The sequence below is a fragment of the Osmerus mordax genome, chromosome 20 (assembly GCF_038355195.1).
Source record: "Osmerus mordax isolate fOsmMor3 chromosome 20, fOsmMor3.pri, whole genome shotgun sequence".
In the NCBI taxonomy this organism is placed as follows: Eukaryota; Metazoa; Chordata; class Actinopteri; order Osmeriformes; family Osmeridae; genus Osmerus; species Osmerus mordax.
In genome coordinates, this window is record NC_090069.1 from 4,018,910 (window position 1) to 4,035,652 (window position 16,743).

Below are 16,743 nucleotides of genomic sequence, written 5' to 3' on the forward strand. Positions count from 1 at the left end.
AAGCGTAAAACTATTTTGGTGAATTAGCACGGGTCCATTTAGTCAGATAATTCTTACACTTTTTGCCTCTTTGCCTGTGATGATAGGCATCATTAGCTTCCCCAGTGTGACTGACAATCACAGTGAACAATAGCCTCTGTGGCGCTTCTGCTGTCACTGGTACCCAGAGCATCAGAAAAGGAGCTGAGTTTTCGGTCACTGCGCACCTTCTCTCTGCGGCGAGAAGAGGGACGCGGCAGCATCCACATTTCGTTCTGCGCAGTTTCTCAAAGTATTGTCAGGGACAGACACAGGCAGCCCATAAAATCAAAGGTTACCGCGCATCGTCGCTTCAGTGGACGACCGAAGCCAGGGGACTTTTTTGGGTGTACTGTCCTTTGTTTTGATTTGAAAGAAAGGCGCAGAGAGAAGCGGCAACTTCCAGAGGATGCTCGCGTTTGTTTACCTAGCGGCGATGCTTTGCCTCGGCGCGAGCAGCCCTGATCTGGAGTTGAACGGTGGGTGCGTGTTTAGGGAAAAGAAAGTGCAGTAGAATACTGACGTAATGTCAACAAACCGTCTTGCCTCGCCCTGAACCATGCATGAAAGCTATTGCTGTGTTATTTATACTGTCTCTGAATACTAGCAAGGATGAAATTGATATCAGAACAAGATATGGCATTAATGGTCCATGCATTTCAAATGTTTCAAGATAGCCTATAATGGGGGTATGTGTGTCTTTGTTAGTTCTGAATGTCAAACTTCCTCCACCCCTCCACAGTGGACGAGTGCGAACCCGTGTTGTGTGAAAATGAGGCGGACTGTTTGACACCTCTGCCAGAGGATGCCATCTCATGTGAGCCGACTAATGCATTCAACCTTCACTGACGGCTAGTTAATTATGCAAAGGAAGAAGAAGAAAAATAAGTCAAATCCAGTATGTTTATCTACTGTCTCTCCTCTCTTCCTCCATCCCTCTGTCCTCTCAGCTTCTGACTGGGAGGGGCCCGTGTCAGCAGGTGAGACTGTTGTCATGTGAACAATGGTACTGACATCACACACATCCAGTGGATTGTATCAAATCATGTCTCTTATTTCAGAGCAGTGGTGTCCATGAAACACTGTCGTAGGCTTTGTGTCACCTTTCGCTAATGTTTCTGTAAGATTAGACCTAAATCAAGTATGTGTTTGAGCAATGGCCCATTATTCATCATCAGCTCATCGTCATCAAGTCTTGATTTAACACCAGGGGTGTCCATTTGACTTGAAACACTTTTAGAAATGTGCTATGTTCTAAGCCTGGGTGTGTGTGTGCCCATGTGTAGGTACATGTGTAGCCAGCAGGGTTTGAGATAATCCCTCATAGTCCTGAAAATGGATGTTGAAGTTAGTGTCTCTTAACGAGGAGAAAGCCTTTGTTCCGTTTGAAGGGGAGAAGAAAGCCAATTGTTCGTGACCAGTTGACCTAGATTGAGTTAAGCCCTTCGACCACCCCTGTGGCAAGGAAAGGACATCCTTCTGTGTTCGTGCTTGATTAGCATGCGGGTATTCCATCCGGGAGGGACCCCTCAATCCCATCAGGAACCGTCAAGGCAACAGTGTTTGGACTTCTCCTCTGTGCTCCCCCGAAGAGGACCCAGGCTCAGGTGCCTGTTAACCTGATGGACAGCCTCCCACAGGGCCTGGCCGGCTCATATTAGCCAGGGCTATTAATAATACGTCCTATTTTCTTCCTCGTGTAACGTGCCTCCTACTGAACACTCAGGACAAGAGACTGTTCATTATTTATCGTGGGGGGAATACTCTGGATGATTCGGCGCCGGATGACTGAACAGTAAACACAAACAGTTGCATGGGGATGTTTGCTTGGTTGCTGGGATCGTTCTGGTGAATAGAGGGAAGGAGTTAACCTGTGCGTTTGTGTCCATATGCAGGGCCGTGCCAGCCTAACCCGTGCCACCATGGAGGGGTGTGTGAGGCCATTGACACCCAGAGAGGGGATGCCTTCCTGGGGTACCTATGTCACTGCTCCCCTGGCTACACTGGGGTCCACTGCCAGCACAGTGAGTGACTCCTAATCAGTTCTCAGTCACTTTCCAGCAGGCATTCAGGCTTTTGCCCTGAGAATATTAAAGACTGTTATAATCTTAGCATAAAGTTCACAGCGATTCTAGTCATATCTCTTTATTCTTTCTTTCTTTTTTTCTTTTTGAAATCTTTCTGTCTTTCTTTCTTTCCTTGTTTAGTGAGTTATGATGACATTGTGTAATGGCAACATTCCCAACCCTGCCTTTTGCCATTTCCCCCATTGCCTTGGGGTGTCTGGGGCGATGATTGTACAGTTAACACACATTTATATCGACACACATACATCGGTCTGATAGATAGGATTATGGGCAGTGACAGCACACATGCTGAAAATACACACTTCCAGTATATGCATACACTCAGACACTCACACACAGACACACACACACACACACACTATTTGAGGGACAGCTTGTCTAACAGCTCGAGGACTCTTGCGGCCCCAGGCTGTGGAGCGTGGTATGGTTCGGCACAACCTAAACGAGGTCACTCGTGACTCACGATGATCAGATATGACAGAGTACACGCCATGAACTGGAAACGACTAATAGTGTTATCATAACCTAACACACACACACAGACACACATGTTCTTTCAAATCGGAGATGTAACGCAAAGCACCGAGTAAACACTATCAGCATCTGTGTCGAAAAAACGTCCAGAGAGAGAGAGAGAGAGAGCCCTAGACAAAAGCAGAGTTCCATGGGAACCATCTAGTTGACAGGACCACAGCTAGACCAGACTCCAGTCAGAGCGGGCCAATAGCCGTTCAGTGAGGCGTCAGTGTGTGCTGTCACACTGAAGACTCCTGTATCTTACAAAGGTGCTAGACAGGCAGAAGGAGCCTGACAATACACTTTCATGGAGCTGCTTCCTGTCTGCTGACAATCTTCCCCCATTGAAAGTCATGGTTTATGTCCGAATTCTGCCGTGTGTCATCGGCCAGGCGCATTTCTCCTGTCGTTGTCTTCCTGGAAATGTGTTTTAGTGACAGAAAACAGTCAAACACGAGTAGTAAACAAATAAGATCAATCGATAATAAAGGTCACAGTGACAGTTTAAAGTAAAGAGTACTATTTTATTTTCTTCTACGAGCTATGAAATATACAGAGGGTGTCGAATGGACTTTATGGAGCTGACAGTCCTGCTGTGTCGAAGGGCTTTTAAACCCCTCTCCCTGTGTTTGTTTTCCAGACGTGAATGAGTGTGAGAGTGCTCCGTGTCTGAATGGAGGTGTGTGTACCGATCTGGAAGCCAACTACACGTGTGTGTGCTCTGGAGAGTTCTCAGGGCGCAACTGCCAACACAGTGAGTGTTTAGTCTGCGAACGTCCTTTTCCCTCTATCTCTTCATTGTCAGGGTGTCAACGTCTTTTCACTGAGCCTGTAAAGGTTTTTCTCTTTTCTGCCCACATTGTCATTAGTTTGCACTTATTCTTAGTGTGCTAGGTCTAGCCTGTGAACCAATGCGAGTTGCGTAACTGTTAGACGAACATATCGGTGTCTTATGCTGTGTCTCAGTTTGAAGTTACCTTATGTAAGTGATGCATTATTCCATATCAGTTTCTACCTTTTTACCCTCTCTCTCTCTCTCTCTCTCTCTCTCTCTCTCTCTCTCTCTCTCTCTCTCTCTCTCTCTCTCTCTCTCTCTCTCTCTCTCTCTCTCTCTCATCTCTCTCTCTCTCTCTCTCTCTCCCTCTCTCTCTCTACTCTCTCTCTCTCTCTCTCTCTCTCTCTCTCTCTCTCCCTCTCCTCTCTGCATCTCCTCTCCCTCTGTCCTCTCTCTCTCTCTCTCTCTCTCTCTCTCTCTCTCTCTCTCTCCTCTGTCTCTCTCTCTCTCTCTCTCTCTCTCTCTCTTCTCTCCTCTCTCTCTGTCTCTGTCTCTCTCTCTCTCTCTCTCCCCCTCTCCACTCTCCATTTCCTCTCCCCCTGTCCTCTCTCTCTCTCCCCCTCTCCTCTCTCCATCTCCTCTCCCCCTGTCCTCTCTCTCTCTCCCCCTCTCCTTTCTCCATCTCCTCTCCCCCTGTCCTCTCTCATTTGCCTCTCCTCCTTTGCATTTGGCAGGGTGCTCGGGGCCTCTGGGATTGGAGGGGGGCATCATCTCAGACAGGCAGCTGTCAGCCTCCTCAGCCAGCAGCACCATGTTTGGACTGCAGCACTGGCACCCTCGCCTGGCGCGCCTGCACAGGAAGGGCATGGTCAACGCGTGGAGCGCCGCCGAGAGCGACCGCTGGCCCTGGATACAGGTAGACGCACACACACAGACACACACGTTTGGTGGAGTTGATTTGAGCAGGTTTCTGAACTCCACACGCTGGCCACAGGTGAACCTGCTGCGTCGCATGCGCGTGACCGGGGCGATTACCCAGGGTGCCCGGCGAAGGGGCAGCTCCGAGTTTGTGAAGTCCTACAAGATGGCCTACAGCGACGACGGGCGGACTTGGAGAATGGCGAAGGTCCAGGGAAGCACGCAGGACAGGGTAAGACCGGCCATGCCGGCCCACAGGACGTCCAATTCCTGCCCCCTCCAAAACGGTTCCCCTCCAGGTGAACCGGAATAGGACGAGAACCTTGTTGTTTTCCTGTCTCCGTGCAGATCTTCCGTGGCAACGCGGATAGCAACTCCCCCGTGACCAACGTCTTCTCTTCTCCGATCGAATCGCAGTTCGTCCGGGTTTACCCGCAGGTCTGCAGGGGCCGCTGCACCATGCGCATGGAGCTGACAGGATGTGAGCTCAGCGGTCAGTGATGTCACCTCCCCCCCCCCCCCCCCCCCGCACGCGAGGCTCGAATACAAACTCAGCTCGTTAAGAGGGCCCCCTCTCTCTCAATCTCACCCCTCAGTCAACCGTTGATGACGTAAAACAAACTGTGAGTGAATTCGAGTGGGTGTTGTCAGTGCCTGCTGTTTAATTGTGTGACGGTGTTCCCTGGTCACGTTGCTTCATGGCAGTTGCATAGCTACAAGGGGACCGGACATGTCAATGAGAGGACCCAGGGCCCCCACCATGCCCCCTCGTAGCTATGCTCCTGCCATGAAGATGTGTGATTGCTTACAATAAAAAAATGAAGGAATTGTGGGCCCCCTCAAATTCAAGATTGGGACCCCCTAAAAAAATACAATTCTGGCTACGTTACTGCTTCGTGGTTTGTGAGCGGTTCAACGTGGGTTCTTCTTCCTCTCCTCCTTCAGGCTGTTCTGAGCCACTGGGCCTGAAGTCAGGCCTGGTACAGGACTTCCAGCTGTCCTCGTCCTCTGTGTACCGGACCCTGGGCATGGGTCTGCTGTCCTGGACGCCCGAGAATGCCCGGCTGGACCGCCAGGGCAAGGTCAACGCCTGGACGCCCTCCAGGGATGATCAGAAACAGTGGCTACAGGTGCGGGGGGTGGAGTCGGCGCCGGCCGCAGGGGAGCCAAGAGGCAGGATGGGGGGAGAACGTGATGTGACATGTAGTCCTGTGGAACGGTAGGAACGCGAGCCGGTCGGCCAACCCCAGTCTCACTTCTTCTGTCTCTCCCTGCCCCCCCCCCCCCCGCCACCCCCAATTCAGGTGGACCTTCTGTCTCCTACTAAGATCACAGGTGTGATCACTCAAGGAGCCAAGGACTTTGGCCAGGTCCAATTTGTCGGTTCGTTTAAGCTGGCCTACAGTGATGACGGCATCGCATGGACCATCTACCAGGATGAAACTCAACACGCTGACAAGGTAAAACACACATCCAGACATGCCGTCGGTCGAACGGTTTCAGGGCATCTTGGGGCAGGCTTGCGAATGACCCGGCGGTTGCCTTGGGTACAGGTGTTCCAGGGCAACTTGGACAACAATACACACAGGAAGAACGTCATCGAGCCGCCCATATATGGTCGTTTTCTGCGCCTCGTCCCCTGGTCCTGGTATGGGCGCATCACAGTGAGGATGGAGCTGCTGGGTTGTGCAGACGAGTACTGAGCCGAACCGTGTCCCTCTCTCCTTGACCTCCCTTCCCCTCCTTCACCTTTTCTCTCTTTCCTTTCCCCTCTAGCTCCCTTTCCTCTTCCCCTCCCCTTTTTCTATCTTAGTCCATAAGAGAGCGCTGAATGTTTGGAGTGGCAGGCAGTGTACAATATTACTGTTGTATAATATAGTATCTCTTATTTGCTTACTAAGTGTTCGTTATTTATTGGTCGCTAGTGTGTGGTTTCTTTGTTTCGTTTTTTTACTCGTGTAATTAATGTGTGAATTAAATCATGACTGCTTTGGATGGGCTGCAGTGCAATGCACATAATGTGCATCGTAATTACTGTTGACTGTATACAATCTGTCGACTGTTCTCTACTGACTACATGTGGACTATCGCCACTTTGCCACTAAAGGTATTCCTGGAATCTGCACTGAACATTCATTGTAGTATACTATACGATGTTGTCCAATAACAAACCAATAGTTAAAGGTCCGTTTTGGTAGAAACCTTTTTTTTAAGAGGATGTGAAACAAGTCATACTAAATGCTGAAATAAAGACTTTTAGACGGAATTTAACTTCAGTCGTTTGGGATTGATTCGATGCTAACTTCAGACTGGTTTTATCTGCGTGAACACTTCCTCTTTTGAGGTTTTAGTGAATGGTCCCTAACACTGATAACAGCACTGTCTGCCTGGCATTAGCCTCAGCAACCCAGAGCCATCACTTCAAGGTTGAAGCTGCCTCTTCTCTGCATTGGTGTAAAGAGAATAGTACCAGTGCCACCTGGTGGTCACCATAAAGTATTGCATGGATCCAAGTAAACGGTTTTCTACAACACTACAGGGCAGTTGTCTTGCCTTGGTCACATGTTAGTCCTTCTCACCACGAAGTAGGAGAATTACAGGAGACCGCTATAACCTTTTATCTCTTTCAGACTGGACCTGTCTCCTGCCACCTTGTGACCTGATAAGCCTCTCTCACACACACACACACGCACACACACACACACACACACACACGCACACACACAGGACACAGCATATCCAAGTCTCCTCTGCACAGGGATCTTTCAGAGACAAAGAAGTGATAGGGTGGTTTTGTTTAGTTGTTCTCCTCAAGTGAATGTTCACTGGCTCTTAGAGTCAGACATTTCCTGTTTGAATTGACACGGCTGAAGAGACACAGAGACACAAACGACTAACGGGCACCCAGCATGTGGAAAACATGCACGTACACACACACACACACACACACACACACTAAAGATTAAAGATTTACCAGCTGCACACACAGACACACTGCAAACTAGGCGTTCCTTGACGAACACACCTCTGCCTCTTAGACGCCACACTGGAAGGACTCACAGAGGCTGCTTGTGCTGCCTGCTCCCCCTGCCTGTGTGGACAAGCTGGGCCGGTTCAGGAAGCTGGGTTAGTGAGTGCAGAGCTGGGAGAAAGGGCCGAGGTTGGGGCAGGAACATGGAGGCTTGATACGAAAGTGCAGGGGAGCAGAATTCCATGGGGGGGGGGGGGGGGTCGGTTCATTTCAAATATACATAAACATCAAGTCAAAAGCAACACTTTCTTCATTCATGGGAGAAGAGAGGCCTGCACAGGCTGGCAGAAAGAGAGGGTGTGTGTGTGTGTGTGTGTGTGTGTGTGTGTGTGTGTGTGTGTGTGTGAACGTCAGGGCACAAAAACACGAGTGCCGAGTGCTGAGTGTAGGACAGACAGCAAACAAGCGGTCACGGAAGGCAACAAAGGGAACGGGTCATGTCTTGAGAGGGTGACGTCAGCGGGGACAGATGGTTGACTTCAAAGGGAAACAGGGTGTCCGTCCTCAGCCCGTTCGGTCCCCAACTGAATCTGCGTGTCAGTGGGGTCAGCGCCAGGGAACCTAAACACGGTCCTCCACGGTAGGCCCAGCACTGGGGCGCAGGGTGACGGAGGGTCTCTGTTTATCTGCCGTTGTGTGTCCTGTCTCACATGTGGATGGTGAGATAGAGGGTCGGGGGGGGGTGGGTAACCCCCCCCCCGCCGACTCAGGAAAGACCCTCTGAGAACCTGATGCACTCTGCTTTGTCATCTCCTTTCTTCCTCTCTCCTCTCCCCTCCCCACCCCCTCGGCTCGTCCCCCTCTCTCCTTCCTCCCGCCTCTCTTCTCCCGGTGTGCCCTATCAGTGCCCGCCAGCTCCAGGATGTGAAGGACGTAGCTCGCCGCTGCAGTCGAGTTTTTGACGCTGGACTGATCTGACGGAATCTAAGGAGAGCAGCTGTTGTGATTGCAGGGACGAGGATATGACACTGTGCTCTGGAGCTTCTCGAGGGTTTCTGGGTAGCGTCTAGGGACTGGGATCAGACGGTCACATGAAATCTCACGCCGTAAACCCGTCACTGAAGGCTATCACTTCTCTGGGTGCTGGAGGGGCAGTGTGCACATCACAGCTCTGTCAGCTCAACTTCCTCCAAGATAAAGCTTAAATCAAACCGAGCCCTCTGTTTCCTGTCTCTAAATATGTCCCCCAAAAATTGCTTCTCAACATGTATCTGTGTCTGCACATGGGCAGTCGTGTAGGTACACATCTGATCTAAAGACGACTGATGGCTTGATGACCATTAAACCAAGATTGCTACTTCTAGAGATCCCCTATTGTTTTGGATCGGGTACTAATAACTATGTATATAGAAGATCACAGTGGTAATGATAGACCCTTCGGAGGTGTGTTCACACAGATGGAGTGCTAATGAAACAGCAGCTGTTGTGCGGCCAGCTTTCTGGCAGCTTGTGTCTGGTGTCGGGCCAGCTCTGAAGATGAGTGAAGGGGTGTTTCATGTCCCTTGCCGTACCCTCGCAGGACCAGCGCTGAACTCGACCTGGGGTTGTGTTTGGGGAGGGCTGGGGGAGAGGCATGAGAGCAGGGCCTGTGTACCCGGAGCTCTATGGGCAGGTTGCATAGAGGCAGTATTCTGTAGCCCAAGCGCTTGAGTGTGCCGCTAGCCGTAAACAGGTTGCTGTGGACGAAGCTGTGTCGGGAGTGTGTGTTTGCCCGTGCGTGTGTGTGTGAGCGCGCGCTCTGTGGGGTGGTGCTGTAGGGGGGAGAAGCAGGGCGGAGCAGAGAGCGGGGTGCTCTGAGAATGCTGCTCTGTGTTTCCCCTCACAAGGTCTGATTCAGCCCACTTAGATGAAGAAAAACCATCCCAGTTTGACCATGTAGCTACCGGACTTTCTGACCTAATAACACAAACAAAGTTGAGATAGCTTCACTATTACTTGTACACATGATTCAATTTCCAGAAACAGACACTGAGGTAACGAGTCTTCTTAGTTCCAAGGAAAGGGAGAAGGTTGTAAAAATGAGTATGAATGAGTGTCCATTCATGGCACAGAGGGCATTACACCAAAAGCGAGTCGTTATGATTGTTAGGGTGTGGCTGCCTGCTTCTACTGCGTATTTGAGAGCCAGTGTTGAACATGCCGTTAAACCCCACCACCCCAGACACACAAATACCCCCTGTCCTTACATGCTACATGCTTCTCTGTGTCTGCGTGTGTTTAAAGCCTTTAAGATCTACAGTTAAACCAAACTTTACAAAACTCCCTTTCTTTGAAGTTCTCTGGAGAATTTCCTTGGACACATCCTTCAGCCCACCGTGACCCACTGATTAAAATCAAGCAGCCAACATCCATTGCTAATGTGTGCTCGGTGACCTTTTCGCAAGACTCTCACAGCTACCTTGACCTTCCCGACAGAAATTCAGTGACCGCATCAATGGTGATACTCTAATTGTGCATGGCAAATATATATGATGAATGATCTTGAGTGGGATTAGCCATCCCACCCCTACAGATTGAGTTCACATCGAATGGGATGAGGTTATTTGCCTCCATGACCTATTGGAGGTCATCCTTTAGGATCCCAGACCTCAGTCAGACCTCAGTCAGACCTCAGTCCCGACCCAGGATCACAGGAGAAAGCGACAGACCACCGCTCTCAGGACAGAGCTCCACTGAAACGGTTTTACCACAACAACATGGAGTCTCAGGGTGGCGCATAACAGAGCAGAAGAGAGGAGAGGAGAGAGGAACCAGGAAGGAAACCCATTGGTCATTAACACACCACTAAACCGAAAGTATCCAGCATGAATTATGCAACACCTGCTGACCGACACTTTCCCTCAGGTGTGAATCAGTCTGGGACTATTGCAGAGTGTGTTCCACCCTTTCCTTATGAGAAACACATTCCAATTAACGCAGTGGTTGGAAGGCATTTGAGATGCCCTGTCTTGATGTGATATAACCCCTGGACTACTGTGTGATTTAATGACTTAATCACAATTTAATCTGTGATGCCAGTGGGGATGACTTGTTATAAATAAACACACTTCACAATGCTGTCCATCTCAGCCCTCCCTCTAAAGTTGACTGTAAAGTCGTAGAACAACTATTTTCATGAGCTCTTTGTGGCTTGGTTCATTGACGGTTTGTTTTGAAATGTGGCATTTCTCAATATTCTAAGAGCCACTAAGTCTGGTCTGTTACCTCTCCTGCGAGGAGAATATATTTGCTGCGTGCATCACAGACGCCACTGCAACAGTGATATCACCGTCATCTTGTTCTCGTGACTTGGTTTCTGTAGAATATTTACATTTACATTTAGTCATTTAGCAGACGCTCTTATCCAGAGAGACTTACAGTAAGTACAGGGACATTCCCCCGAGGCAAGTAGGGTGAAGTGCCTTGCCCAAGGACACAACGTCAGTTGGCATGTATATGTGGCAATATAGCTTAATAACTGAAGAACATAATTTAGCAGCTAAGCTGTGGTTTCTTGTCTAGTAATTGGACATTTGGGTGTTGACAGGGAGTTTTACAGTGTAGGTTGTGTCTAACTAACTCTCGTGTCTCTTCAAACATAGAAGTGTCTTCATAGAGGGCAGAGGAGCATCGATGTCCGTCAGACAGGAGCAGGGACATCAACTTTGAGATGAAATCCCGAAGCAAGTTTGAATGTGCTTGTGTCAAGACTTTGTAAATCTCTTGTGTGTGTATTGCGAAACATTCCATGCAGAATGTGGTTAGACTAAGCAGACAAACCACTGTAAGTGAATCAACACCCACAGAACTGTTCCTCATTAGGCCTAAAATCACGAACGTAAACATGATCATGTGGAGGCTTTCTCTAGAAGATTCTGCAAAGGCTTAACCCCTGTTAGGTCAAAGGAAAGCATCCTTCCTTCCTCCCTCCCCCCCCCCCCCCAGGTAATCAGCGACCCCAGGAAGACCGGAACAAGGTTACACAGAGAAGCTACAGACTTCTTCCATCCTCTTGAGAATTGGAGGAGATTCTCCACGTTGAACTATAAATCAGTCAAACTGGACTTTGTGAGAAATGCAGCAGTGTGTCTTAATCAGTTGCGACCATAGACCTCTGGACACCACTACTGCTCCAAGCGGAATCTCATATTGAGAGAGAACTGTGTGTTTGACAAACACCTACAATCAGTTCATTTCTTGTGTCTGTGGAGAACATTAACAGAAAATGCTGTTATATTCTGTAACCGACAACACATGATCAAAGAGGTTTAACTTTGAGAGCTCATTTTGGTGGTTCCTCACAACTTTAGGTGGTTGTGTGACCCAAGCCAGTAAACACTAGCTTCTAGTCCTCTATTTTACCCAAGTTGACTGACTGTGACCAGAAGCTAGCAGGGTGTGTTAGTTTGTGCATTTTTGCTGCCATCATTAGGAGAGAAAGAGGGAGGGATGGGGTTGGGGACAATAGTGAAATATCAAGTCAAACTTGTCACCATGTGGAATTGATGGATTATAATTTATGGACACGTTTTGGTTCCGATTATTTCTGATGTGCTTAAAAAGTCTGAAAATACATTTCTGGGGACAGAGTCAATTTGTTATCATCAGTAGTTTTCTGAACTCTGTCCACCGTATTTGCAAACTTTACCTGGTTTTCTGAAAATGTGTGTCACTCGCTTATAAAGCGCCTCACAAATTTGTGTGCCTCTGAAATGAAAACCTCTGCTCTTCCGAGATACCGATGTCTGAAACTGACCCGTGGAGAACGAACGCAGTAGGACGACAAAAAACTACTCTGACTCTGTAATGAATCACTGAATCACAAAAAACGACTTGTTTGACCTGAAATAAGAAGAAACATAGAGACCTTTTTTTCTCTGTCCACTTAACTCGCCCGTGACGTGGTTCCTTTGACTGCGCTCGTGCGCTTGTTGACTCATTCCAAACCTTCGCTGCTGTCTGTAGCATCTCAAGATCCATCGTACGGAACTCAAGGTAATTTTATTTTCTGTTATTTATTATATATGTCCTGTTTAAGCACTATTATACAATTTGTACAGTTTGGTGAATATTAACTGTGGAACAGCGCGTGCCTTGTTACTTTTACCAAAGTAAAGTAGCTTTTTTCGACACAAGTTATCAAAAGTAGAAAACATCGATGGCTTTTAAACACATTCTTTAACAGTCAAAGTTTTAAGTTTGCATTGATTTGTTTACATGACACTGATTAACCTATCGTTTCTGCGTTACAATGTCAATGTATACCTATATCCTAAAAATAATCTTATATTATATTAGACTTGATCTGATTATAGTCTAGATATGATGATTGTTCTAAAGAATTTGTGTCAGTCTAGCAGAATGGGAGGGGATGAACACCACTACCCTCGTGAATTATTGGTAAATGGCAATGGAGTGTAAACAAAGTGGTTTCTTTATTTGATTCCATTCTATAATTAATGAAACTTGCACAGTTTATCATACTTGTGGTTGGCCATTAAAGTGACCAAGGAGACGGGTGCATTAGACAAGCCTACATCTGAAGATGTATGTGTTCAGCCAAAGTTTTTAGCCGCACTCTGCGCTCTGATAGACTGAACGGCTCCACTCTGCCCAGGGTCTGTGGCTCCCAGTGTTACATGCCCCTCCCCGACCCACACACACACATTTACACACTCGCACACACTTACACACTCGCACACGTTTGTGGCCCCCTGCCGGTCCCCTACAGAAAAGGATGTCTGTTGACTGCACTGTCAGGGCTTTCTCACAGAGATGGACGTCAGGACACACACACACACACACACACACACACACACACAGTCACACACACACTCACCCACAGCCTTTAATGCAGTGAAATGGAATGGAACGTAGGGGAAACAGCTGGTTAAACAAATATTGATGTCTGTGTGTTTTTGTGTGTCTGTGTGCTTGTGTGTGTGTGGTGTGTTTGCGTGTGTGTGCGTGTTTGCGTGAGTGTGAGGGCTTGTAACAGTCGGAAATAACAGTGTCACTATCTTATGAATGCTGGATTCAGTGTTGTCTTGCATTTGAATATGTTTACCTGAGTAGAAGAAGTGTGTGTCTTTGTGGGTGTGTGTGTGGGGGGGGGGGGGGGGGGGGGGAATTGCTCATCAGGATGTGTTCTGGCAACAGACGGAACATTTCCTTTGCCGGGAACAGAGGACAGCAAAGAGACTATTATTGCACAGCCCATTGAATGCCTGTAAATGTGTACATATATGCTTCTCAACTAGGGACTAGTATAGTTATGAGAGGTAAATTAACAATCCGTAATCAGCAGAGTTGGTTCTGTGGCGTCCAGCCTCAAACTTGACCGTGGGCCAATGAACGGCTGCTATGACAGAGTGGATTGTGGATACAGCAAGCATAAACAATGCCCTCTACTGGAATAAGCCCACTCTGCACGTCAGAAATGACAGGTTCTGATATACACCTTCAGTCTCAAGTTCCTACGGTGTCATATATAACAGGGACCTACATGGTGTGTGTGTGTGTGTGGTGTGTGTGTGTGTGTGTGAGTCGCCTTTACTTAGAAAGGGCCCCTCTGGGATGTAAGGCTAGAAACCGGGGCCTTGTCAGTACTGACGTTGAAGTGATGGAGGTGGGGTGTTAAAGAGCTGGTATGCTGAATGTGCTCTCCCTACTCCTATTGGGGGGGGGGGGGGGGGGGGGGGGGTACACTCAGGAGGAGGGGTGGGGTAAGGATTAGGGGTGAGGGTTGGGGTGAAGGTTAAAGGTCGGGCCTGCGTTGAGTAATTGTCCAATTTCCAGGGGTCTCGTGTTTCCGAGCCAGGCGGTGGGGAGTCAGACGGGGTCCTCTCGCCCCCACTGCAGACACACCGGGGCCTGGAAGGCCTGGAGCCTGGCTCCATTTCTGATCAGGCACTCTCACGGGGCAGGCCCTGTCAGCAGGGGGTCTCAGACCTCTCCCGTCCCCCTTCAGGAACAGGCTACAATTGATCTGAGCCGCGAGTGGTCCGATTTACAGTCGAACCCTCAACTTGCGTTCTCCTTCGGGGCTGTCTGCGACCGTGCCGACGGCGGGCTCGGATGGGCACAAGTGCAGGGCTGTGATTGGGTTACGAGCCTCTTGAGGTTGAGAAGCCTCATTTCCCCCTCATCGTGCTGCAGCGTGACCCAGCCACCCAGGCGGACGGTCACAGAGCCAGTGTGTTCTGGACTGAGAGCACTCTTTGTACCGACGGAGGTGGGGTGAGGGCGACGTCAGAGAACCTACTGAGGGACTGAGATGTGTGTGTGAGGGTGTGTGTGTGTGTGTGTGTGTGTGTGTGTGTGGGAGGGTGGGTTGGTGGTTGGGTATGAAGGTGGACAGGTTTGAACTCACCACTTTTGCCGCTGAGGAAAATATATCCGCCCGGGTAAAAAACCTCTGTTTGTCTGACTGTTTTATTTGTGAATATTCAACACTCCACCTCTCCATTCAAACACCGCACCCAACACTATTAATAAACCCCCCACCCCCAGCACTAACAGAACATGTGTCGCTCCTGGTTACAGAAACACACACGCGCACTTGCAAGTGACAGTGTTTGTCTGTATGCACTGTGCTGTACTGTAGGTGTGTGTGTGTGTCTGTGGTTCACCTCAGACTGGGACCCTATAGGAGACACGAAGGAGAGGAGGCAGTATTTGAACTCTCTTTTTATGGCCTTTTTCCTATCCAGAAAGAATCCTCAAACAGTTAAACACAAGGTCTTGCATTCGCCTAGAAGGTAACAGTTTGCTGTGGACATGAAACAAACATGAACCTTACTGGAGCATGCTAGGTGACCAGTTCCAACCGTTTTTAAAATCGGAACGGTTAGTGGAGGTCCCATAAGCGACAGAAATCCTTATTCCATGAGCTCACTGTCCATCACAGAGAGCGGGGGGTGGTGGGACATATCTGCGCAGTGTTTGTGTAACGAGCCGTGATGGTTGGAGTCCAGTGGGTGAACGTCTGCCGTCTGTGCGTGTTGTGCAGAGCCTGAGGTCTTATCTGTGGAGCTGGAGGGCCGGGGCCTGTCTGTCAGGTGATCTTTGACACAGTCCAGAGCCCCCACCTTCCCCCCCCTCCTTCCATCCCTCTCTACAGTCCAGAGCCCCCCCTCCCCCCCCTCCTTCCATCCCTCTCTACAGTCGACTGGCCTAGGGAGGAACTCTGCTCGGGATAGGGAGTCAGATAGCTGAGCGGTTAGGGAATCGGGCTAGTAATCAGAAGGTTGCCGGTTCGATTCCCCACCAGGCTAAATGACGTTGTGTCCTTGGGCAAGGCACTTCACCCTACTTGCCTCGGAGGCAATTTGCCTCGGAGGCTACATTTACTAAATGTAGTTTACATTTAGCAGACGCTCTTATCCAGAGCGACTTACAGTAAGTACAGGGACATTCCCCCCGAGGCAAGTAAAGTGCCTTGCCCAAGGACACAACGTCATTTTGACACGGCCAGGAATCGAACTGGCAACCTTCAGATTACTAGCCCGATTCCCTAACCGCTCAGCCACCTGACTCCCCAGTTATTTCAGAAAGATCTCATTTGTAATTAAACCACCTCTCTATCACCAGGCTACAATAGTATGTGTTTTGAACTTATGAACCACAGTAAGTGAATGCCGTTCCCTGCTTATCATAACAAGGCTCATGGATGACGTTCTATGTCGTTTTTCAGTCCAGTATCCCTTACTTAGAGGGAGCCCGTGTTCCGAGCGTGGCTTGATAGAGACAGAAACGTAAACCCGGCCTGACATCACATCTCTCTCCGTCAGTGTTCATGTCATGTGGACACGCGTGTAATACAATCCGTACGTTTACCTCACCGTCTCCCTGCCTCTAGCAACTCCAGTGGCTCTTTACACACACACACACACGCACACACACACACACACAACCTTACCCACAAGGGTGAGAGAGGCTGTACAGTAAATTGTGCAAACATTGTAACATTCTGTGTCGGTGACCTTACATAGAAACGCACTGAATGGGACAATTTGATTTGTTTTGACAGTTGATCCATTGGGAGAGACCTGTGGAGTGGACTTAATTACAAGAGTAACTCAAGATGAGTAGAACTCAGTCATGTTATAGCCTCCAAAGCATGGTACACCTCATTTTATGTGATGACACAATGCCAGCTAGTTTATAGTTCTCAGCGTGAGATTTTGCAGTGTGTTCCCTGGCGTCAGTTTGTGTGTGTGTGTGTGCCTTTGTGTGTGAGAGAGAGACAGAGAGAGAAAGTGTGCGTGATAGAGAGATGCTCTCCTCCCCTCTGCTAATAACTCGGACTCTCTCGGGTTCACCCCACTCTAAAATGATTTGTAAGGGTCAACCGACCAATGACCCTCGTGCCAGCATGGTCGTAAATTACTATTGCAGTGTGTCCTACATATTCCTTG

The 16,743-nt window shown here is 48.9% G+C and overlaps 2 protein-coding genes across 2 annotated transcripts in view; both read left to right on the plus strand.

Annotated features, from left to right (window-relative positions):
- The first annotated feature begins 454 nt into the window (after positions 1-454).
- edil3b (EGF-like repeats and discoidin I-like domains 3b) lies at positions 455-6,497 on the plus strand. The gene is made up of 11 exons (XM_067258706.1): positions 455-497; positions 761-835; positions 969-998; positions 1,914-2,042; positions 3,262-3,375; positions 4,131-4,312; positions 4,391-4,546; positions 4,663-4,807; positions 5,260-5,444; positions 5,619-5,774; positions 5,868-6,497. Exons 1-11 carry the CDS (start codon positions 455-457, stop codon positions 6,015-6,017), a joined length of 1,365 nt encoding a protein of 454 aa, XP_067114807.1. The 3' UTR covers positions 6,018-6,497.
- Positions 6,498-8,550: 2,053 nt separating this feature from the next.
- Positions 8,551-16,743, plus strand: part of hapln1b (hyaluronan and proteoglycan link protein 1b) — a 10,919-nt gene continuing 2,726 nt past the window's right edge. Inside the window, 1 exon segment of the mRNA XM_067258707.1 lies at positions 8,551-8,580. Coding sequence (XP_067114808.1) covers positions 8,551-8,580 — 30 coding nt within the window.

What these genes read in the sequence shown, in the direction of transcription:
- edil3b (XM_067258706.1), top strand. Translation starts at nt 455, where the DNA reads ATGCTTTGCCTCGGCGCGAGCAGCCCTGATCTGGAGTTGAACG. An exon ending in GCCAGAGGATGCCATCTCAT is followed by an intron (nt 836 to 968) that starts GTGAGCCGACTA and finishes CTGTCCTCTCAG; the next exon opens with CTTCTGACTGGGAGGGGCCC. An exon ending in AGGGAAGCACGCAGGACAGG is followed by an intron (nt 4,547 to 4,662) that starts GTAAGACCGGCC and finishes GTCTCCGTGCAG; the next exon opens with ATCTTCCGTGGCAACGCGGA.